Raw genomic sequence first — 23957 nt, 5'->3', positions numbered from 1 at the left:
CTGACTTAGTTCAGGGTCCCATTTCTCATCTTCCTCATTGAGCTTTCCCATGATGTTCTATTTTTCTGGAATCAAAGAACCAAGTTCTTATTCATTCATGTTCATATCTCAGCGTCACTACATGTAATTTTAGTTGACTGAGAAAGACACTGTATAAAAATCGAAAAGCAAGAGACAGTTCTCTTGAGAAGGGACAGAACATAAAAGGAAAGATCGTAAGATTATGTCCAGTGGTAATGTGTCAATTATAGCCCTGTGGGTGACCTATCTCCCCTGAAAAACACTTTGCTGAGGCTTACATCTCTAGCTTTGAGATTACAATTGCCCAAGGCATCATGGTATATTGCTCTTTTTTTTCTTTTAGAAGAAAGTGTTGTTTTTGTTTTTTTAAAATTAATTAATTAAATTTATGGCTGCCCTGGGTCTTGCTGTGCGCGGGCTTTCTCTAGTTGCAGCAAGTGCGGGCTACTCTTCATTGTGGTGCACGGGTTTCTCATTGTGGTGGCTTCTCTTGTAGCGAAGCATGAGCTCTAGGTGCGCGGGCTTCAGTAGTTGTGGCTTGCGGGCTCTAGAGCTCAGGCTCAGCAGTTGTGGCGCATGGGCTTAGTAGCTCCGCGGCATGTGGGATCTTCCCGGACCAGGGCTCGAACCCGTCCTCCGCATTGGCAGGTGGATTCTTAACCACTGCGCCACCAGGGAAGTCCAGTATATTGCTTTTCAACAGTGATAGAAGCCACTCACCTCAAGAGGAGTCCAAGTGAGAAGCTGCAGCCTTATGAGGGGATTGAACAACTTTGGCAAGCAAAGGCCGATGTAAGCATCCTTGTAGGATGTGTAGTATTTTGAACGCCATGCTTCAAACTGGGATTTAATACAATCGATTGAACAGAAACTTTCAAGGACATCTTCAAATACCTTGCTGGACTCTTTTGAAATGCGATCTAAAAACAACAACAACAAAACCCCACAGAGAATCAAAACTTAGTATGCAGTAGAAAAAACACAGTTCAAATATTTTCAGTGTTTTCTTTGTAGCTTGAGTATCAATAAGATAGGCTCACTAGCAAAGGAATAATTGTTAACTGCAACTTAAAAGAAAAGCACCAGAGGTAAGTTTAGGTTCCAAACGTCTATCATGCAAACCACAGTGCAGGTAGTCTCCGTTCTGCATAGTTCCAATATGTACTATTATCTGTCACCACAGTCTAAATAACACCTGTCCCCAAAAACTCAGTTCAAATTTCAAGCACCATGGAAGAGTAACTGTGAGTAACTGCAGAAAGTACAAACTCTGTTATCTAGCTCTTCAGCCCACAAATCACCATGTAAATAACCGATGTGTAGTAGCATTATCAGTGACCAATCATATCTCTTCTTTCAAAGTCTGTTGGTGATTGCAATAACTGACATAGACGAGAATCAGCAATGGATGCTAGGATCTTTAAGTAAAAGGTTATTTAATGCTCCATATGACTTGGAACAGCAGACTCTTTATAATGAGGAGACCAAGTCATGACAACCTACTTCTCAAGATCCATCTCAGCACCACCAATAGTGGGCAACCTAACATTTGCCATCTGGTATCATGATGGTAACAGCATCTTGTGTGAAGTATTCTTGCCAAAAAAGCTTTAACCTGAATCTAATCAAGACTTAACTTCCAGTTTACAAGAAATATAGCGACTGGAAGAACAAGTTAAAACCATGAGGCAACAGACAAATTTAGAATGTAGGACGTTTTACAAGATAAGTGGCCTGGTCTCTTCAGGAAGTTAATGCCTTAAACAAATAAAGAAAGGGGTGTGTGTATGCGTATAAGCTATCATGATATTCACTAATTCTCCATAAAAAGATGTAACAACCAAGTGCGATGCAGGAACCTTGTGTGGATCCAGGTTTAGAAAATACAGAGTAACAGAAACAGTCCCAGGAATTCTGGGCGGGGTGGCGGGGGGGCTGTTACGGAGGAAAACTGAATGCAGACATGATACTAAAACTTCTAGGTAATTTTCGCAGGTGTGACAATAGTGTGGCAGTTAGGTAGAAAAGCATCTTTTTTTTTTTTTTTTAAAGAAGACATTAAAGATGTTAAAGTTTTTAGAGGGAAGTGCCATGATGTCCGTAAGTTAATTTCAAATGTTTCAGCAAAACACACACATATCCAAAGCAAACTTGGCTAAATGATGGTAAGAATTGCTGAGTTTGGGTGACAGGTGTATATGGGTGATCACTGTGCTATTCTTTCCAATTTTCCGTATGTTTGGAAATGTTCACTGTAAAAAGAGTGGGAGAAAAAAAGAAGCTTATCCAACTAAGTTCCAAAGGGCTCGCAGTCAATATAATTCCAAATAATCACAGCCAGTGGTGGGAAATAAAGACTTTTACTTGGGGATCCTTCTGGAGATGTCTTCATGTAACAGAACTAACTATTCCTCTTGATTGAATTATTCGGGGCTCCCAAAATCAGGAATTCCCTTCAGGGCTGAATGCCCTACTGCCAACCTTTACCTTTCTAGACCAGACAGGCTGCATTAGGGCTGCCCCTGGGATCCGAAACATTTTCTTGTCACTTTTAAAATTCTGTGATTCAAAGAGTGATACCATTTATAATGCAAGTACTAGATGAACCCCACAACAAAGTGTTACCACTAATTTTGAGAACTCATCAATAAAAATGGGTGTGAGTTTTAATAATTAAACCAAAGTGCCTAGTTCTAAAGCAGAGGCCACAAAACTTCAAATTATTTCATGGTAGAAACCACAGCCAAGGAGAAAGCACATTGACAATGAAGCTCATTTCCAAATAAATGTCTAACCTTTTTCCAGATTGAAATTTGTAATATCCGTAGATGTTTCTTCGTCATCACTGGACAGGCCTTCAAGGTGATCTGCCATCTTACCGGTTTGCTCTCTGGCTTGTCTACGACGAGTCCTAAATAACAAATATCAAGTTCCCAAACCAGATAAAAGAGACTCCTCCCTTCACAAACAAACCAACAGCAAGCATCTGTAGAATTACCTTCTCGCCTCCCGTTCTGCAATCCGACGTTTTGCGTGCTCTTGATACAGTGCCCGATCTCGTCCAAAGGAATCAAGATTTGGTGCCATCAGAGCTTTATCTGTAAAACAACAATGGTTAAAATTAAAAGCCTTCCTTCAACAATCTCGAGGAAAGAGTTTGCACAGAATAAGCCATAATGATAGACTGCTTTCCAACCTCAACAGCAGGATTCTGCAGTAACCGATAAACTGGATAGTTTTCTAGTTTAGAGCAAATCTCAATATTCATCTGTGTTCCCACGAAAAGGAAGAGAAAAATAAATGGAGAGTTCAACAACACTACACAAATGCAAATGGGCTTAATCCCTGTTCTTATGTCTAAGTAACAGAACTAGTTTATGCTATCATGATGACCAAATAAATTAAAAATCTAAATTACTTGTGTAAAGGGAAAAATAATACATTACTTTTTTAAGGACGAACTTAGGCATCACACGTTGAATGATGTGACAGCAGAGACACAAGTAGGAAGGATGAAAAAACAGCTTTGTTGCAGGAGTTTAATCATTTATTCTAGTTCAGTCTAATTTTTCTTTGCAGAAATTTATTCTCTATTACTATTTTAAGAACAAGGGCAGAATCAACATAAAGACTGAAAACCATATCTGATAGGACCAAGTTGTGCTTTCTCAAACCCTACTTTCAAAGCACAATTCCCTTATTTCTTTTTTCCCCTATTTTCCATCTCTCCTTTTTTAATTTCTAGGGCAATTTTCTAGCTTTAGCTTTCAACCTTCCTATTTAAATTTATATTTCACTTACCACATGTTTAGTTTCTGAGATACAGCTATTCTTCTTAGAACATTCCTTTTCTATAGCATCCTCTACTTGTGCTACGCGTAGGATCCCTTCCAACATCTCCCTGAGGACAGCAATTATGTTTCAAATTTTCTCCCGTCACCTGCATTGTCTTTGTTTCCTCAGTCCCTTTGGTTCTAACTGCTTGTGTTGATCACCATGATCATTAACTACCTCCTACGTAAGAATGAGACTGGAAGTTTCGTGGATGTAGCTGGGAGCTGTCTAACAGAGGCATCTCCATCAGATCCCTGGGTACAAGTCAACTTTCTGTTGGGGCCCCCAGATGTTATAGCGTCTCATGGTCTTTTCTCTGGACCCACTCTCTTTCTCCAGAGAAGAATCTTCGAATCTCTTGCCTAGGGTAGAAGGAAGAGTGGGGCAAACATCTGTCTGTGATGCTTCCTCATGTCTACATTTAAGTTCTACGCTATGGAGATATTCTGTATTACATGGGACAGTAACGAGAAGCACAAAACCCAAAGGGTGGTGGCGGGGGAGGGGGAGATCACGTGCAAAATGAAAGACGTCAATTTAAGGCTTTTCCATAGTTTTTTTCCTGATATCAAAGGTGTGTCACTGATAGCAACAACAGGAAAAATAAAACCAAAAATGAGCTGGTATCCACTTCAGTGTATCCTAACTACCCTAGATCCTACTACTTTTAAAAGTTGACTCTTACTGAATTTTTCATTCATATTCCAAAATAGCCTGGATATTAGGAAGTATGTTCCAGAGTTCAAATTACAAAAAAAGGTCAGTAAACAAAATGCCCCAGCTCTACCTCAACTGGAACTCCACTACACACCATAGATGAATTGGCTAAAGAGTCCCAAACTACAGAAATGATTCCTGCCTCTTTAAGAGCTACCCTTCATTAAAGAAATATTTTAAAGAAAATTCTCTACTATAATAAATACTTAAAATGTTATTATATTTACAGATTTTGTAAAATATATATTGAGGGAGATATAAGAGAGTAGATGACTCAAGAGATAGCCTCCTTCACTTCGGTCAGAATTATATGCAGTAACTGTGATAAGTGTTTACAAATCTAAACAAATGAATTTCTGGCTGTATTTTTGTTTCTTTAAAAAAAGATCAGAAAAAGAATCGATACTTCAGTACCCCATGCAATTTTTCTCAAATGTTTGGCAATTAATGAATACTCCCTCTAGGAAAATACTTTTCACTTTCTCATTACCTTTCACTTCTTTCCAGCTATCAATCTAATTAACATCCATCATTCAACCCTTACTTCAAATTCCATATAAGTAAATACCTCCAAATTATAAAGAACAGATTATAGGCAGGAAAAAGTATCTGATGAAATGCATGGCTCACCCAACCATTTAACTTAAAAGGAAATTACTTCCCGTCATAGGTACAATGATTACCTGTAATTTGCCCCAGAAATCTGGTTCTGTCTGGATCAAAAGTGATTTGGGCGGGATGCATTAGTTATTTAGGTGCCCCAGATGGTACTAATCCAATTTAAACGTGTATGGCAAAAACAGAAGGTCAAAGCCATTCATGTGGCTTACATCTGAGTCTGACTCATCTGACGGCCACGTTACCACCTCTTTACGATGCTCCAAAACCCATCCAGCACACAGAAGAATGCTTTCTCAGGGATTCAATGTCTCTCTAATTTAGAGGACACACTATATGACAAAGCATTGTTTTCAGAAAGAATAACAGGGCCCTCTGCACTTGGAACACCTGGGGTGGTTGTTTAATATGCAGATTACTGGACACCATCCAAGACCTGGCAAGAATCTCTGGGGACAGGACCAAGAAATCCGCATTTTAAATTAATATCATGGGTAATTCTGATGTACATTTCCATTTAAGAACTGCTGACATAGGGACCGAAGAGATGACAAAAGAAGCCATGAGAAATCCAACGTAGGAAAATTCCTATTACAGCACCCGAGAATATAGAGGGCAATGAAAAAGCAGAATTAAAATGTTTAAAACGTCTGGTTAAAGAATTTCAGCTCAACTATTTAATAAGAGGTTTCCAATTAATTTTGGTTTTCCGTAACACATATCATAATGAAAGGAATATAAATTAAATCTCCAAATTTTTACACTAAAATTTCAAAAAGTGTAGGCACCAACTGACTTACTAAAAAAAAACCCCACTATATGAGGCAAACTAGAAAATACAAAAAAATTTTAAATATAAAAAATTTTGCTTTATCTAAGGGGTGAAGCTCAAAACTCCCCTAATCTTGGAGTTGTATCATTTGTTATGTAATAAAGCCCCCTCTCCCATACAGAATTTCCCAGCCCCTAACTCAAAACCTTTGTTGTGATCAACAACAGCGTTTGTATTGGTGTTAAAATGGGGGGAAATCAGTTAGGGCCAAATAGGTACTGGTTTTAAGATAAAATACTGATGATGTCTTTACTATAAGGAATGAAAGAATGCCCAAAGAAGAATAAGATCGATAGAATGTTAGTACATGATTTGAGTTCCTTCGCAAAGCTATATTTTCTTAAACACAATCCAAGCACATGCTAATTTTAGATCTACCTGACACAAGAGCAAGGAAATTTGTTTCTTTAAAAAGAAAAAATGCTCTGAGACGTCTAATTTTCAATTAGGATGCACTAAGTAAACAAGGTTGTTTAATGAATAATAAAAACCTTCAAGATGGACTGACTTGAATGGCTTGAAAACTCCGAAGATTCATCTTTAATATCATCTTGTCGTCTTTGGACAAGGCGGGAAGCTCGCTGTTTGTACAGCTGATGTATTGCTGATTCAAGTTCATTAATCAGTGGCACCTGTAAAAATACAACACACTCCGTAACACCAAACTCCTCAGCTGCTTATATATTTGAGGGTTCCATATTATTTCCGGATTTCTGAAAAAGTACCCTCTGGACAGAATAATCATGAACTCTCAATGAAACACAAATAGTAATTCAGTTTTATGATTTCTGGGAAACACCACTTCTTCTTTTATTCCGTATATGGAGCTATAATGTCCAGTGCCTAGTTATTGGAGCAAAAGTTTGGTTAGGTTAAACACTTTAACATTAGTAAAGAGAGCGAGTAAAGAATTGTCAGAAATTTTAGTGCTTCTTTTAGAATAAAGTACTTGAAAGTCCTTTTTAAAAGTCCATTTTTAACTTTCTAGCAGCATGATCTCCCTTGCCAATTTCTGTAGTTTAAAATAAACCATTATTGCTGTGTAATACCAAAAGATGCAATGGCACCTTTGTGGCTTTATTACACATTTAAAACGTGAACTGCATTCATTTACATTAATATGGTGAATAAAATTTCTAGCTATCACTAACCTGTCTAAAATCAATCTATCTAAAACTCAGAAAGTTCTTCTCTTCCTATCAAATGTTTAAATTTCTCCATATTTGTAAGTAAAATAATAAAATTCTTTGCATAAATTGTCAGTTTACAAAGTCAACAAATTTTTCCAGGTTAATAGCCACAGCTAAGCATTCACTGGGTTCATATGGAATACAAAAAGCTTACGGAATGAGACCTAACTTAAAAGGAAAAACCAGAAAACGTTCTCTTTATAAATACCTATGCTATAACCAAATGCTATGAAACTTTCACAAACGCTAACAACCACTACACATACCTGAGGAAACCAGAAATTCTAGTTTCCTGATGGTTAGTGCAAATGAAAAAACACATTAGAGTTTGGGAACACTGGCACCAAGTGTTATAGCAGCGTCCTGAACTGAACAGACTGTAAATGGAAAATAAAAAAAGGCAGGTGGAATACAAAGATGTCTGTAATAAAAGCAATTTTATACACTTGCATGATCCCATTGCAAAAGCAGCCAATGTTCACAGAAAGGTCAAACTGATGGAGTTATTTTATTTTTTAATATGCCACACCATGGGCAACAATGTCCCCAAATCTGCACTGATTATCTTGGTGATATGAGCTGAGCCCACAGACTCTAAAATTAAGTGGAATCGATTTCTGAAGCAATTACTGTCATATTATTGTGACTTACACTTACCTACCCCCTCATTTTTTCAAACTGTGCAGGACTAAAGACAAATGTACCTATGCATTCCTTTAGTCCTGGAGATCATTAACACTCCTCTACTATAAGAGCTGCACGCCTGAGGTTGCATCAGACAGAACCTTAATTACTCAATTTATAGTTAAAATTCCGATAACGTGATTTTCCTGTTTAGGTAATTAAAATGCCTTTTAACAAAGCCCAGAGAAAATTCTACTGAGAATAAAAGCCCTAAAACACATTTTCGGCTCTCATTCATGTTTCTTAACAATACTAATTTATCTCAAGAGCGCACCATGACAATTTCTTTACCCACTCCAAACTGGAAATTGTTATTGACTATCATTATTTCAAGGCCAAATTTAAGACAAAGAACACAGAAGGAAGATGACGGCAGGAAAACAAAACAATGTAAAGTTAAAATAATCTGCAAAATAATTAAAAATCTAAGTTCAAAACCACTTGAACTTTTATAACAAAAGAGAAAAAAACAAAAGAATGTTTCTATTTTGATGGTCTTACCCTGAAACAATATTTTGATAGTATAACTGGAATGAATATTCAAATCTATCCAATTATTCCTCAGTATTTCCAAAATGACAACTTATGACATTATTAACTCAGCAGCACTCAATAAAATCAAATGCATATGAAACTGTCAAAAATGAAATACTCATCTTTAAAAGGGAATTATCTACTTCTCTTTTAATTAAACTGTAGTCACTATATAATAGATACGGTTTAAGATCTGCTCCATAAACATTTATCTAAGTGACTGTAAAAACGTATCAGCACAGTCTGAGGGATACTTCCCTAGGAACAGGGTAATCAAGGAGAGATAAAGTACACTACTAAGTGTTTTTAAAAGAGTAAGCAATTGAAAACTATATGAACTAGATATTCTACTAATCTCTTTAACTCAAGAATGGTACAATCTAGTTGATCATATTACTGTCGATATTTTTTAAGACTTCAGTTTGCAATTACAAGCGTGTAAGTTTACTCAAGTAAGTTCCAAAGCAAAGACCCAGATACTTCAAGAAAAAGCTCCACGGGGACAAATCTCACTTACAAAGTATGGTTTAAGACAGAGATCCTTTCTCTAGTCACAAAAGGTTATTAGACCTGCTCCCGGCACCATGTCCCCTGGGCTCATAAGGGCTTTATTAGTAGGAAGGACACAACTGCCAGGTCCGACATTTATGTCCACTTCTCCTCTTGACTCCAGCCCCTCTGCAGTCAAACCTATGTTTCTTTCTCACCCCTGTATTTGTCACCCTAAGCCACAGATCTGCCACAAGGGATGTCGTAGCTTAGAATGTAGCTGCTTCTCCAGAAATCAGGTGATAAGGACAAGAACATGAATCCTTCAGAGAAGACTTGGTGGATCTGACCAGACTGGCTGGAACCATTAAGATCCATTTGGAAGACTCAGTTTGGCACTGTTCTTTAGCCAGCCTTTGGCCTTAAGATACTGAAGTAATCAACGGAGATAATAAAAAGTTAAAATACTGTATGCTTACCGATTCTATGCTAATTCATATGGCCAAGAATAACAGAAAATGTGCCTTCTAATCCTGTATCACTTGCAAGTTTATAGAGACAGGATATTCAAAAGCACCACGATTTTACTTTTTTTTTTAAAGAAAAGGCTGTGAAGTCCACAAATGCCTATAAACCAATGCATCAAACAATAACATTTATCTTAAAGAAAAATCAATTAAAAGGCTGTTTGAGAAGAGGATTCTGCGGGCAGCTAACAAAAAATGCAAACAAATGGTACAGTAGGATGCAAATAATTGTGCCAACTGACTGTCATACTAAAAAAAATGAACTTGGAAGAAATGAGACCTTAACAGAAATTATGGCCAATGAATGGTTTCTGAAATGGATAAAGCACAGGCTTATTTAGATGAAAGCTATTAGCAGTAATGGCAATCAACTTTATCTAGGGTAAAAAAAAGCTAATAAAATATTGCAACTTTAGGCATATTTGGAATTACTTGTAGAAACAGTTTAAAGGCAAGTTTAGATCTGAACCATAAAAAAGAAAATTTCATGAGTCCCTTATATTTTAATAATTCAGGACAGGCCAATAATAATCTACCATTAAATTAAGGCAGGATTTGCCAAAGTCTTATTTAAATATGCTTTGAATTATCTTTTTTTGTTTTCTACAAGGCACTAGATTACCCCAAGATAGAAGGTTGTTAATGAAGTGGAGAAAATGAAGCATGACTTTTCATCACTTCTAAAGTTGAATTCAGTGGATATTTTCTGAGAAATATAGAAATCTAGACCTCCTTAATTTTGCCTTATTCAAAGAGATTAATATTTTTGCATTCTTACCTTTTCACTGAAACACTCAAGCAAGTCTTGGACATACCCTCGCATTTCTTGCAAAAATTTATACCGTTCACCAATACCCCCAGAAGACCCTTCTAATCTTTCAATAGCCCTGGTGGAGTCCACTCGGCTTTGCAGATGTTTCTCATGCTGCTGTCGATTTGTTTTGTGCAGTTCTTTCATGGAGTCCAACCTTAAGAACAGAAAAGGATAAATATAACACATTTACATCTGAAAGTCTATGCTGTCAGGACTCTTGCAATATTTATAATAATGCATTTAGTTCCACTATTAGAATATAAAAATGCTTGGAGTGGATCTTTTCATCTGTACTGCTCTTTTCCTCAAAGAAACAGCAGTTTACAGACTTCATATAAAGTTATTTGGTGGGCTAACCAAAATCTCACTGTTTTGTTTTTCCCCCCATATCTTGACTACACTTTTTCAGAGTCCAAGAGGTGCAAATTCAGAACTGTCTTCAACAAGATCACGGAGTGGTATTTTTAAAAACTTTTCGAGGCTTCCACAGAAGTAATCCAAGAAGGTAGCAGAACAAAGTATGAAGTCATCTTCTGTTTAGCTTTTGAAGACAGGCCAGTGAATCTTCTTTGCCGATATTCTGCATCTGCTACCCCAGACTACATGTTGCCTGAGGGAACGGAAAGCTAGAGGACAGGTCTTTAAGAAGTTGATCTGCCCTACCTGTCTTTAAGCTGTTTCTTTACCAAATCAATAGTAACGGGAGTCATCTCATTACTGGGAGTTTTGAAAGGGACTGTATTATCTGTTTTTTGAGATTTGGCATCGGATGATCCGTAGGCTGTGTAACTATAAGGAATGCCATAGGATGAACCGTAAGGCATTGTCTGGTAAGTGTTCTGGTAGTACATGTTCACTTCAGTGGGCTGACTTGCTTGAACCTAGAAAAGAAATGGGATGTATATTAAAACTAGTAGCTGAAACTATGAAAAGAAAAATCCCATGCCTTTAGTGTTAAACAAACAAACAAAAAAACCCACTAACAATAAAAACTATACCCATTTTCCAAATAGTATGTAACTAAAATAAGTAATTGCAGAGCTCCTCAAAATCAGATAAAAGTAGGGCTGGATTCATTTCTAATCCTATGCGATTGATGGATTCATTTCTAGTAACTTTCGGGAAAATAACAAAGAAGTTTAGAGTTAGGGACATTAAATTGTGTCAAAACACTAGCAACAAAAAAAATTTTATGTGGTATTTCCACTGTACTACTTACTTCTATAAAATAAATTGTTACAACTATTGAGGAAGATATTTTTCATCTACAATAAGATTTTTGCATTCCTGAGAAATCCATCTTCTACAAAATAATTTTTAAAGTCAGAAAAAAATGAGCTCTATAGGAAAGAAACACCTTATCTATACAGTGGTTTCCAAACTTTAGGAGCAACAGAATCACCCAGAGGACTTGTTAAACAGATGGCCCGGCCCCACCCCCAGGGCTTCTCATTCATTAGGTCTCACTCGGGAGGGTGAGAATTTGCATTTCTAACAAGCTTCCATATGATGCTGATGCTGCAGGCTGAAGGACCAGTTAGAGAAACAGTTACCTAAGAAACCAGAAATTCTTCCATCATTTGGATGGTAAAAGGCAAAATATAATATAGCTTCTTCTAACAGCTTACTGGATACATAACTTTATATAATTTTCCTCATTACGTTACTTGAATGAATGACAAAGGATCAATTCCATGTGCAATATGTTTTTACTTTAACAAAATAAGCTAAAAATTTTGTTAATTTCTTTTTTTTAATTTTTGAAGTTTAATTCTTCGGTTCTTACCTGAGGGATATTAATTCCTTTTCTTATCTGCTCCTGTTCCCATCGGCTGAGCTCTTCATCTTGTTCTCCAGTTACTAAAGCATCATCATCACTCCCCTCAATACCTACAGCCATAAGCAGCAAAGTAAATAATTCCAAAAAAACAGCGAGGGAAGAGATGCTACCCTGATATTTCACAAAAATCAAGCAAAACTATTGGCATTAACTCAATCTTACTAAAGTTAAAATGTCTATTATGATCTCTCCCGCATTTGATACTTCTGCTTTTGCTTGTTTTAACACACAGCATACCTTAAGCAAAAGGCAGTATCAATGTAACAATTAAAACCTCAGATAGGTTTCCTAACCTCTGGAAACCTAATGCCTCCTAAGAATGAAGAGCTAATTACATGTATTTATGTATGTTACGTGCTTAGCACAATACTGGTCACACAGTGCTCAACAAACACTAGCTACCAAAATCATGCTACACTTTTCAAAAAATTCCAATGAGACACTTACACCCAAGCAAGAACAGTTCTCTAACATTAAACATAGTCAAATAAGTACAGGTACTTTTTAGTTGATTGTAGTATCAAATTGTATTTAATAGCAATGAAACAGGCTTACTGTCCCATTAAATCAAGTTACCTATTTCCTCTGCAATTTTCTGTCTTTGTGATTTTTCTTTCACAGAAAAGACTATACGGCGTTTCTCATCATCATCTTCGTCGTCACTGGCATCATTCTCATCTTCTCTAACAAGGCGGCCTTTACCAGGCTCACTATCATGAGGAGTGAAATCTCCCAATTCCCGGGCCATCTGACGCTTTTTCCTTGCAGCGTGTATAAAAGCTGCATCTGGAATTTCTCCTGGAAACAAATGGTGAGGATTATAAACTATGCAATATTAGGGAATAAAGTTCCCATTTTCTTGAAAATATGAAAGATAAGTGAATCTCATCAAGACAACCTTGTCACAGTGATGTTCTAATGTTATCTGCTGGCATCCCCGCCCCCCCTTCCCAAACTGCACCTGCAAAACAACTGATTTATTTTTAGTTTAGTGTAAATGAAAGTAAAAGTCGCTAGGGAAACTAAAAAATATGTATAATGGCGATATGTACTGGAAGGGGGGGAAGGGAAAATCCACCAAAGCAGTTTTATTTTAATGGTATATTCTTTCATTTTTAAGAAGTAAACGAAAGCAATAAAATCACATTTATTACTAAACCAGAAAACAAATAAAAACAAAAAAGGTATCTACAATCTTCCACGCTAAAAAACACTATTAGATTTATAGTATGTTTCTCTTGCAAATTGTTTTCAGTTGACCTGTAAGCACACTGAATATATAATTCTGTATCTAATTTTTTCTTCATATTAAAACATAAGCTTTTTCCCATGTTGTTTTGCATAAACATAATTTTTAGTGGTTTACAACATTCACTCAATAAAGCATAATCTACTACATAATCAAATTAATTGACATTTTCACCTACAGTAAAAATTAATGCCTTGCTACTCTTCAAATTGTTATTTAAACAGCTATGTAATATCCCATCATGTAAATGCACCTTAACTTACTAAGCCATTCCTCTCCTGCTAGACATTTTCTAAATGTTGCTCATTGCAAATAACGTTGCAATAAGAACATTATTTCCTTGGATAAATTTCTCGCTATGGAATTACAGGGTCAAAGACTAAGAACATCTGAAATCTACTGATTCATATTGTCCAACTGCTTCCCATAAAGACTGTACCAATTAGAATGCTACTAGAACTATATACATAACTTTTCACAACTTTACAAACCCAGAGTAAGCATTTTTATTTTTTTTTAATTTATTATTATTTTTTGGCCACCCTGCACAGCCTGTGGGATATTAGTTCCCCGACCAGGGATTGAACCCCAGCCCACAGCAGTGAAAGCGCTAGGGAATTCCCACAGAATAAGTATTTTTAGATTTTATAATGAGTTAAATGGTTACTCTTCATAATTTAAATTTGGCTACTAAGCATTTATCTATTCAAAAGCTGATTAGCCAGTGAATATATCTACAAATTATTTCCATAAAAAAGTTAAAGAAAAAAAAAGTGTGAACATAAAACTAGCAGCAATTGCTTTTGGTAGCAGTTCTTAAAAAAGTTAAAATCTTAATCTGAAATACATAAAAAAAGGACTTTAGTACCATTTACTTGAAGCCCTACATTTGCTTTGATGATAAAACGGCCTGTCTGACAATGAACTTGGAAAGTTGGGAAGTTTCTCGTTTTCTTACTTTCTGTATTTGCAAAATGAAACAACCTGGCTTCAAAGAGGGATGTCATAAGAAACACCACTTTGCTAACTCCTTCCTTAACGACCACCTTTACAGACAGCTCATTCTTGAGGGCTTACTTCAGTTCTAAGGAGAATTTGCAAGTACACACCTGGACGGAGAACATTCAAAGAAGATAAAGCATTTGAAAAGGCTCCGGCAGCCTTTGGCTTTTCTTCCTCCTTCTCGCTTTCCATATCCATTTCATCTTCCCCGTGTTCACTGATGATAACTCCATCTTCTTGACTGGTGTCCTTAACATGACCTGTTTTGTCCAAAGGAGGTTCGCCTACATTTTTGAAAAAAGTAATAAAATATATCTAAAACAAGATCCATAAATTAAGGAGTCACTTCTAATGCAATTATGGGCTCAATTCATTAAAGCCTGAACTATCTTAATGGTTTATAAAAAACTAAAACCACTGATGTGTGAAAATGAATAATCACAATAAACACAATTGGGAGGTAACAACAATACAGGGGACACAGGGATGCATGAGGCCTGCCCAATAGCTACCTTTAATTTTTTTTTTTTTTTTTTTTTTTTTGCGGTACGCGGGCCTCTCACTGTTGTGGCCTCTCCCGTTTTGGAGCACAGGCTCCAGACGCGCAGGCTCAGTGGCCGTGGCTCCCAGCCGCTCCGCGGCACGTGGGATCCTCCCGGACCGGGGCACGAACCAGCGTCCCCTGCATCGGCAGGCAGACTCTCAACCACTGCACCACCAGGGAAGCTCGCTACCTTTAATTTTACCAAAATTTTACTAGTTTATCAAAACTAACTGTTTCTCCCTCTAAACTCTCATAGGTAACTGTTCAAACCTCTTGGAAGCATTATTTCACTTTACATGTCAGTATTTCGTTAAACTCTAAGCCCACTTGAGGCAGCTTTCTATCAAGAACAAAGATTACAGACCAGATAAACCTTTCTGTAATGAACACTTTATGGGGTATCGTTTTAGTTCACAGCCATTTGTCACCCATCATCTGAAGGGTTGAGACCCAAAAGTCACATTTACACTGTGTAAGCCCCTGACCCCATTGCCATGACTGAATGTTTAAGAGTGGATGTGTGACTAAACTTGATTTTTCTGGCAATCTGGAATTGGGACACAGAGACAAGTCAGAGACTAGGTGGCACTAAAAACCATATGCAAACTAGGAAGGGAGTTGTGGAGTAGCCGTACTTGGCCGCGTGGACAGAGGAGAGAGCTCTCTAGTTCTCAGGCCATTCCCGAGGCCAGTTTCAAGACTGTTACAGTGGTTTACTTCACACCAAATGGTTTACTTTACTTATAACTAAATAGTCCTATTACACCCTTCCCAGGCAAAACTCAGAAAATCAGTGTTTTTCACCTTGAAGCACTGAACCTGGCAATGCACACAAGAGGCACCATGAATATAATGGAAGAGTAAAACAACAGTTCATTCTAAATATGAAAGATAAACTTCTGTTGTTTCCCTGGCATGCTCCCCTCCCTCCCCAAAACTGCTTCAAAAGTTCTTAATTCTTCTCAAACCATATTCTACTTCCCTAAAGAAGAGTGCTGGGGATAATGACTCCCCCCGCCCCCCAGCTTTACTGAGAAGATTTAGGTCATTCTGCTTTAAGGCTCTTTAGTTTTTTAAATTTACCATCCTACCTCGTTAGCCACAGACTCCCTCTGAAGTGACTTCTAAGGCTATGAGATTTTAAAACTCAGTTTAATCAGATGTATAAAGATAGATGTAGTCAAGAACTACCCATTTCCTTCTGCTCTCAATCTACACTACATCAATGGCTTTTATAGACAAAACAGAACTACAAGAAGGTTCACTAGATCAGATATGCCCAGATAAAGATTTCTGCAGACTTCAAAAGATTCAGTGTTTCAGTAAGTTGATAAGTATTTGCTTGTGATTGAACAAATACAAGTCCAAAACATGGCTGACAGGTGAATTTTTGTTACTTGGTCATATATTATCCTTCCAGACAGCTTTATAAAAAGAGATGCTAACTAACCTTTTCTAGGCTCCTCTTGTGCCTCAATTTCTTTGACTACTACTTTAAGAAACTTGCTGTCACAAATATTCTCTCTACTTTGAATGATTTTTTTTTTAGGTTTGCAGCTGTTTTATTTATAAGTATACATTTAACACAAGGAAATAAACACTGATATATGGAAGTCTAGTTAATAGTAGTGTAACTATGTATCATTTGGATGATTACATGATTTTAAACAACAAACTACACTGAAAAATTAATGCGATAAAATTCTTGGTCATAATATTATTAAGAATATATAAACTGAAATTATGATTGCTCCAAATTTGAAAATGGAAGTGAACTCATTTGGACAGATTCAGAGTTTAACATAATCTGAAAGGAGGTGGGGGTCAGGCTCTCCCTCTCCTCTCTTCCGTCTACAAAGACACACAGGCTTCTCTTTAGCAAAAGAACTTCTACTTGATCCCAATTGTTTCTCTACCGTCCTTTCCTTCTCCCTCTGCCAAACTTCCCAAAGCAGCAGCGCAGACCTGCTACCCACCCCTTCCTCACCAATTTGCATGCCTCAACCCTGGCAAACAGCCTTTGATTTCTCCCATTCCAAGCTCACCAACTAACCCAAAGGCTGCAGCCACAGCTAATTCATACAGTGTCACTGAGCAATTTAGTAAAAGATGTTCCTTCCTTCAAACAGGCACAGAGCTTGGCAAGTAAACTAGCCTCTTTTGCCAGATGCCCGCCTCCGGAAAAAAACACAGCAACCCTGCCAATAGCCCTTCCTCAGCCCTTATTTTTCCTGACCTTTCTGATACTATTTCACACAACTGACAATCATCATCTTGAAACTTTCCTATCTTTTCTCCTTTGGACTTTATGATTCTTTTTATCTCTTCAGTAAACCCTCTTCTCTATGTATATGCTTATTACAGGTAGAAGTCTTTGGTCCTCAGGAATTTTTCCTTTATGCTACTCCCTCATCAACTCCATTTACTCTGGTTTTAATTATCACCTCAATGAGCACCATATCTAAATCTACATCTCCAACTCTTCACTGGCCATTTCCACTCAAATTCAAGTTTAAAGGTAAACTCATTATTTTAGGAATATCACAAAAGTAGACTGATACTACCCTTGTTTTCAAGTTAATGCACCTCTGCCTGTCTAAGGAGGGCTGGGGTAGGAAAAGCCTGGGATTGTGATTTGATGAATGAGAAGAGCTACAGAGCGCCATCACTTCAGGGATGACGATCTATATAACACAGAGGCTCCACCTTTGGGGAGGACATTAATTGAGTTATTGGGTGAGTAGGAAATCTGTTATATGAAAGTAGAGGATAGAAGAGGTCACAGAAGGTGGCTTCAAAAACCTTGTGCTTGCTTCAATTTCTTAACCCAACAGTAAATGGTCCTTTCTCAGCTCTCACTTTTCCTGACCTTCCTTGTTCGATTTCATCGTACACAGTTGGTTCTCAAGAGATCTGGAAAAAATGAAGCAGCTTCCTAGAGTCAAAAATAATCAGTTCCCCTAAAAACCCTCCTCCTCCCACCTGCATTCCCTATTTCTGTATATCATACATAATTATTATCTCAGTCACCTGGCACAAAAGCTCAAATCTGACTATTTCTTTTAAATCCAACAGCTGACTCATACATTAGGTCTACCAATTCTTCCCTTGCAATACTTCTCATATCATCTTTTACTATTTCTTTTCCCACACCCACAGCAAACATTTTAAACTCATCCACAATTTCCCACTGAGTCAGGAAAAGCCTCCGTCTTGCTCAACTGAGACCTTTTTAAACCCACTACTAATGGATTAAAGCTGGCCCTTGCTTTTAAACTGCTTTAGGCCTCCAATCTCTCCCTGTGCCAATCCATGCTGCATGCTAACACCAGGTTAAGATTTCAAAAGGCATTCATCATGTCGGCATCTTGCAGCCCACTGAAACAGCAACCCTAAATCCCTTACTAGATTGTAAACATCCTTCACATTCTGTTAGCAACGTACCTTTCACCCTAAACCTCCGCTTCCTCCACAAATCGTCTACTTTGGCCTGTCAGGCATACTTGCTCTTTTCCAAAACAGCCTAGGTCACATTAATCTTTAATATCCCCATAGCTCCCCTAGCCTTTGGTATTTAAATTATCAAAAAGCCAGCTTCAAATTCCACTTTATCTAGGAAGCATTCCTTCACCCACCTCTAAAAAAAAATGTAGTTAACCTTCACCGGACACTTTGCCAAATACTGGGTCCAGTTATACATTTAAGTGATGCTGTCTCCAAAATAAGATTGCAAATTTGAGATATAAGGACATACTTTTCCACATTAAGCATATAGTGGAGAACTGGGAAATAATAATTCTATCTTTAATTCCATAAAATAAAAATATTTCCCTAAAGCACTTGCAGTCATATTAGCATATTATAATGGAACCACTTTCCTAAGGACAAATAACTGCTTAAAAATTTTAACTTAGATTGTGAGAGAACATGAGAGATGTCTGTACAACGCAGGCAGGGGCCACACACTGAGGAGTCTTCATCTGTGTAGCTGATAAGGTTGCTGAATGGGAGTATTATCAACATTAGACTTAGGGCATTCCTAAAAGTTCTCTAAGAATTAAGCCAACTGTGTAAATAACACCAAAGGAATCGAAAGCTTGTCTCTACAAAATACAAGTACGGGAATTTGCACAGTACTCCTTCAAATAGGAATAAACCTGTATCTCAGGTTTAAGTGCGAAACCTCCCTTCTCTGTTCAACAGCAGTTGGAACACTAGTAGGAAAATTGGGAGACAATTTAGTCATTGCAGCAGAAACATTCCTGTGGTTCTGTCTTTTTAAAAAATGCATTTACAATGCAATTGTGTTATAATTAAACAGAAGAACTGTATCATTACTCAGATTGTACCCCTGACAACGACAAAGTCAACTGAACAAGTTCACTATATATACTGTGTTATAATTAAACAAAAGAACTGTATCGTTACTCAATTTGTACCCTTGACAACGACAAAGTCAACTGAACAAGTTCACTATATATATTACCAAATCCATCCAAACCCTGTGAGAAACAGTTTCATTTTGTCATTTCAAAAGAATCATATTCGTTTGGTACTTACTGTCAGCTGATGAGTTGATTTCTGTCTTAATCTTCGATTTTTCAAGATCTTCTTTATATTCTTTCTTAAGCAATTTTACTATCTTTTTGCTATAACTTGATTTCTTCACTTTGAAAACTTCTTCACTTTCTTAGAAAAAGAAATTAAACGAAGTCTGTAGTAACCATTTTCAGACAGTGTTTTCCATTCTAACTTTCAAATTCTTCCAAATATATGCTCATACACGCCAAATCATTACATAACTTGAAATTATTTCAAATCTGTAATAGGTTCTCAAAAACTGAGTCAACTTCATAAGTTAATCTGGAATAATGCCAATTTGAGACTTTTTAAAAGGCAAAACGCATGTAACTGCAAAAAATGTTCCTGTGTCCTACTGTCTTCCTTGAATCATCTATTGCAGGAGGAAGAAAAAGTCATTGAAAAAGCACCTGATTATCATATTATTAAGGTATCCGAAACAAAACATCCAAAATCAAAAGGTGCTAGTTTACAGAGCTGTCAAATCCGAGTAACTCTACATTCATCACAAACTGACATACTGTTATTTCAAGACTAAGCTGAGAGCTAATCACGTCTCAAAAATAAGTTTTGATGACGTATCCATCATCCTTGATTTGAAAACTTTAAAAGTCAAACGCAAACACTTTGCCAAGTTGTCCCTGTATCATTAAAAACAAAAATGTGGCTGTACTCCTCTCAAACTTAAGATAAAAAACAACAGGAAAGCCAAAGAGAAACTGCCTATTACTGGAAACAAGAAAGCATCCCGCATCGAGATGCTTCATAACATGGACTTACTTGGGTTATATAAACACATACTCAACAATTCGGGAGGTAAAACGGTTTAAGATTTAAGGCTCATTTACGATCAGAAATCTAAATCCACTGTAGCCTGGCCCCTCACACCAGACTGGATAAACTGCCCTGAAATACCATTACACTCTCTCTCTTCATTGTCCAAATGTCAATGCGAGGAAGGCCGCACATCTGTACCCCTGTTTACTTTTATGGATAAACTGAGGCTCCGCGATCGCAAGGGACTGGCCCCAGGTGGCTCAGAACCAGAGCTTCAACTCCGGGCGTCTGTTCCCAGACCGAGTACTCCTTACACACCCGGCCTTCCCGGTCAAGGATGTCTAACCAGGACGAGAACGGCAAAAGGGGTGGGCACGGTGACCTACAGAGGGCTCAGAGAACGTGCCAAGAGCAGTCTGGGGACCTGACTCGAGTTCTCCCTAAAACACACCCGCCAGTTAAAAGAAGCAGGACAGGGAACACTGAATTTCCACTTGAAAAACTCAGAATGACTGATCTGAGATCCAGGAATAGGAGATGCACGGGAGGACGATGAGAAGGAGGCGGTAGTTAAGAAAAGGCTGGTGGCGGCGCGGGAACACGTCCCCAGCCAGAGCAGAAGGCCGGAGGCGGGGACAGTGTGCAGCGGGTCGGGCGGGAAGAGGCTCCGTTGCCGGGGGCTGAAGCTGGGAGCCCAGGGAATGCGGGGACTCGAGGTGGATGCGCGGGGTAGGGGTGTCGGGATCTGGGAGGTCGAAGCGCGAAGGTTACCTTCGTCCTCATCCTGGAAGCTGAGCAGGCTGGCCCGGGGCACCTCTTTGTTCTCTCGTGGCCTCTTGCGCGGCTTCAGCCCGTTGCCGGGCTCCGCGCCTCCCGGGAAGCAGCCCCCGGCTTCAATCCCGGGGCCCGAGGTCAGCGCGGAAGGCGGAGGCAGCCCCGGGCCCAGCAGCGACTCCCCCCCGGGGGCCCTGTCGCCGCCGCCGGGGCCCGGCTCTTCGCCGGTGCCCGGCGGCGGCAGCAACGGCGGCGGCTCCTGCTCCTCATCGCGTTCTCGCTCCTCCTCCTCCGAGTCATTCCGCTTACGCACGTTCACTCGCCGGGCCTTTCGGAACATTCCCGCGGCCCGCACGTCTGTCTCCCACCGGCACTCACACCGCGGCCCCGGCAGCGCAGAACTCGCGAAGGCGCACGCGCGCTCCCCCCAAGCTTCAGCCGAGTCGCGTCTTCCCTCCAGCGACAGTGCACCCCTGAGCGCGCTTGCGCTCCCGCTCTCAGTACTTGGGGAGAACTCCGCGCCTCTCGCGAGAACATCAGCTTTTTGCACTGTCCTCTGTCGGCGTGGAGGATTATCGGCATGGAACTCTGAGACGTCGGTGCTATCCGACGGGTCACAAAGAGGATCATAGAGATTAGAGGACAGAGTAAACCCTGCTGTCCCTCAGCCCAGGGAGCTGCAGTGCGCCTTCTGCACTTACGTAGTCACGCGAGGAAACGTCCCGCCAAGCGCAGGGAGGGGCAAATAGAGAAGGAGGAGGAGGGGGAGGAGGGGAGGGAGGAGGGGAGGGAGGAGGGGAGGGAGGAGGGGAGGGAGGAGTGGCGGAGCCAGAAGAGGAAGCCAGGTTTGGCGAGGGAAAGTGCAATCCAGAGGGTGGGATGTTACTCTCGAGACTGCATTGAGGTGTGGTATGATAATTATAACTAACTCTACTGAGTAGCACTTCGTATTTCTACAGCTTTATGGCTATCGAGCACTTTCAAAAACACTGAATCTCATTTAGGATAAAATGTTCCTTGGCCTGATATTTTAGCCACCTTCCCTCTGTTACAACGAAAGCAAAAGTGTTTTTGGTGTTTTCGAAAGAATGCCAGGTTTGCTAGCAGTTCCGAAACCTGGCTGATTTCAGAAACAAACGGAAGGAAAAATCGACTTGAGGGTTGGAGATGGTTGTGACACATTTCAGACTTGTGTCACACAGTAACAATCTTAACTGCCAAGGGCGGAACCGGGTATTTGACTTTGAAGTGGAACTCACCTGCTTTCTCATTGTGCCACCAAATGTAGGGCCTTGTCCTTCACCTATGTGCATATATGCGAATTTTCTTGTCTCAAAATTCAAAAGGTAACAAGGGGCATTCATTCATATAGTGAAAAAAGCCCACCCATCTCTAGAAGCCTTCCAGTTCACCAGCAATGTTAAAAGTTTCTTATGACCCTCCAGAGATATTCTATGAACATAAAAGAAAAGATGTATATTTTATGAATTAGCCTTTTTACACAATGTGCAAACAGTGCATTTTTAGTCTAACATAAATTGGAGATCAGTTCATATCTGTTCATAAAACGTCTCTTCTAATACCCACCTGCATAGTGATCCATGGTTAGACTGTACCATAATCTATTTAACCAGTCCCATTAAAAAATTGGTATTACTGTTATTTCCAGTCTTGCTGTAATAATCAATGCTGCAATGAAAAGCTTCGAAAAATGGTCACTAGTAGGATGAACTAGTAGTGGAATTGCTAAATCCAAAGATGTGCGTTTGTAATTTGGCTAATTCGAAGTTCTTTATAGCAGCTGTGCCAGTCTGTACTCCTACCAAAGTGCCTACTTGCCTACACCATCCTGTCAAAATTTCACTTGAGATTTAAGTTCCAAGTTGAAAAATATCCCAAGCTCAAGAATTTCTATATCATACATATCTTCTGGTTTTCTTTGATTGGATTTGAGATCTGCCCGCCCATCACTCACTTTTGGAAACTGGCAAGATGATCTAGGCTGAGAGCGTCCTCTGTAACATTTTCTTCCAGTTAATAGGGAACGTTAATAACATCTAGCTTCCATTCTACTCAAATTACTCTAAGTTCTTATATTCTGGCTATTCAGCATTGATTTAAGTTCTGATTCCAACAGTGTTTCATTGGTGAAATTGAACTCCAATTCCTATCACAAAAGATTCAAATTGTGCCTGGTCAGCCTCTAGACACCAGCTCCAGAGCCAAGAGACAGATTTGCAGTAACTTGATTAGGGTAGAGGTAACAAAGACAAGGTCCGGAGGACTTAAGGACTATGTTAATATTTTGGCTTAAAACCTCAAAAAGATCTTCCACTGTACAAGTGGTGATTGAATATGGGTAGAGAGGAGACCACTGGTCGTTTTAAAGCAAGCTAACAAATGAAAAGACAACATGTATTTATAACTTTGACAATCTACCTATTCAGATAATTGAAGGGCAAAGTTAAACTCTTAGAAGTTATCTTGCTGCCAAAGCAAGCCAGAGGTCCTTCTAGAGGTTATAGACCCTGTGGAAATTAAATTCCTGAAACTGAGTAGCTGCTTTAATTGCCTGTCATCCAGTATATTATATGAAACTAATTATTTTATAAAATGCTCTGTGCTTTGAGTATTAAACTGACTAATTCGTTTATTGAATACAGTATGTCATCACTATTTTTTTTTTTTTTTGGCCATGCTGCATGGCACGTGAGATCTTAGTTCCTGCACCAGGGGTTGAATCCGAGCCTCCTGCGGTGGAAGCTCAGAGTCTTAACCACTGGACCTCTAGGGAAGTCCCAAGTGTGTCATCACTATTTAATGTTGGAATGATTTTAGTATCTGGGAAGACAAAGACTGCTTCCTAAGAACTCTTACATCCATCATTTTGTTTGAATCAATCAGTTAGTTCAGTGCTTTTTTAAAGTTAT

At 38.8% G+C, this 23957-nt stretch overlaps 1 protein-coding gene across 2 annotated transcripts in view; it reads right to left on the bottom strand.

The window, feature by feature from the left end:
* The window catches only part of PAXBP1 (PAX3 and PAX7 binding protein 1), a 33849-nt gene extending 12323 nt beyond the window's left edge, over positions 1–21526 (bottom strand). For both annotated transcript variants that reach the window (XR_003792335.1, XM_029214428.1), the window contains exons 1-11: positions 21025–21526; positions 19456–19584; positions 14459–14635; positions 12677–12898; positions 12047–12150; positions 10924–11141; positions 10225–10414; positions 6531–6654; positions 3020–3119; positions 2817–2932; positions 742–941 (exon numbers count right to left, since the gene is read on the bottom strand). Coding sequence is in view for 1 of the 2 variants with exons in the window: in XM_029214428.1 (XP_029070261.1) it covers positions 742–941; positions 2817–2932; positions 3020–3119; positions 6531–6654; positions 10225–10414; positions 10924–11141; positions 12047–12150; positions 12677–12898; positions 14459–14635; positions 19456–19584; positions 21025–21367 (1923 nt within the window). In the remaining variant the exon portion in view is untranslated. The remainder of the gene's footprint in view (positions 1–741; positions 942–2816; positions 2933–3019; positions 3120–6530; positions 6655–10224; positions 10415–10923; positions 11142–12046; positions 12151–12676; positions 12899–14458; positions 14636–19455; positions 19585–21024) is intronic.
* Positions 21527–23957: the final 2431 nt, after the last annotated feature.

The sequence above is a fragment of the Monodon monoceros genome, unplaced genomic scaffold (genome assembly GCF_005190385.1).
Source record: "Monodon monoceros isolate NGI ecotype Baffin Bay Population unplaced genomic scaffold, NGI_Narwhal_1 Super_Scaffold_11, whole genome shotgun sequence".
Lineage (NCBI taxonomy): Eukaryota > Metazoa > Chordata > Mammalia > Artiodactyla > Monodontidae > Monodon > Monodon monoceros.
This window is presented reverse-complemented; position numbering and strand designations above follow the sequence as displayed.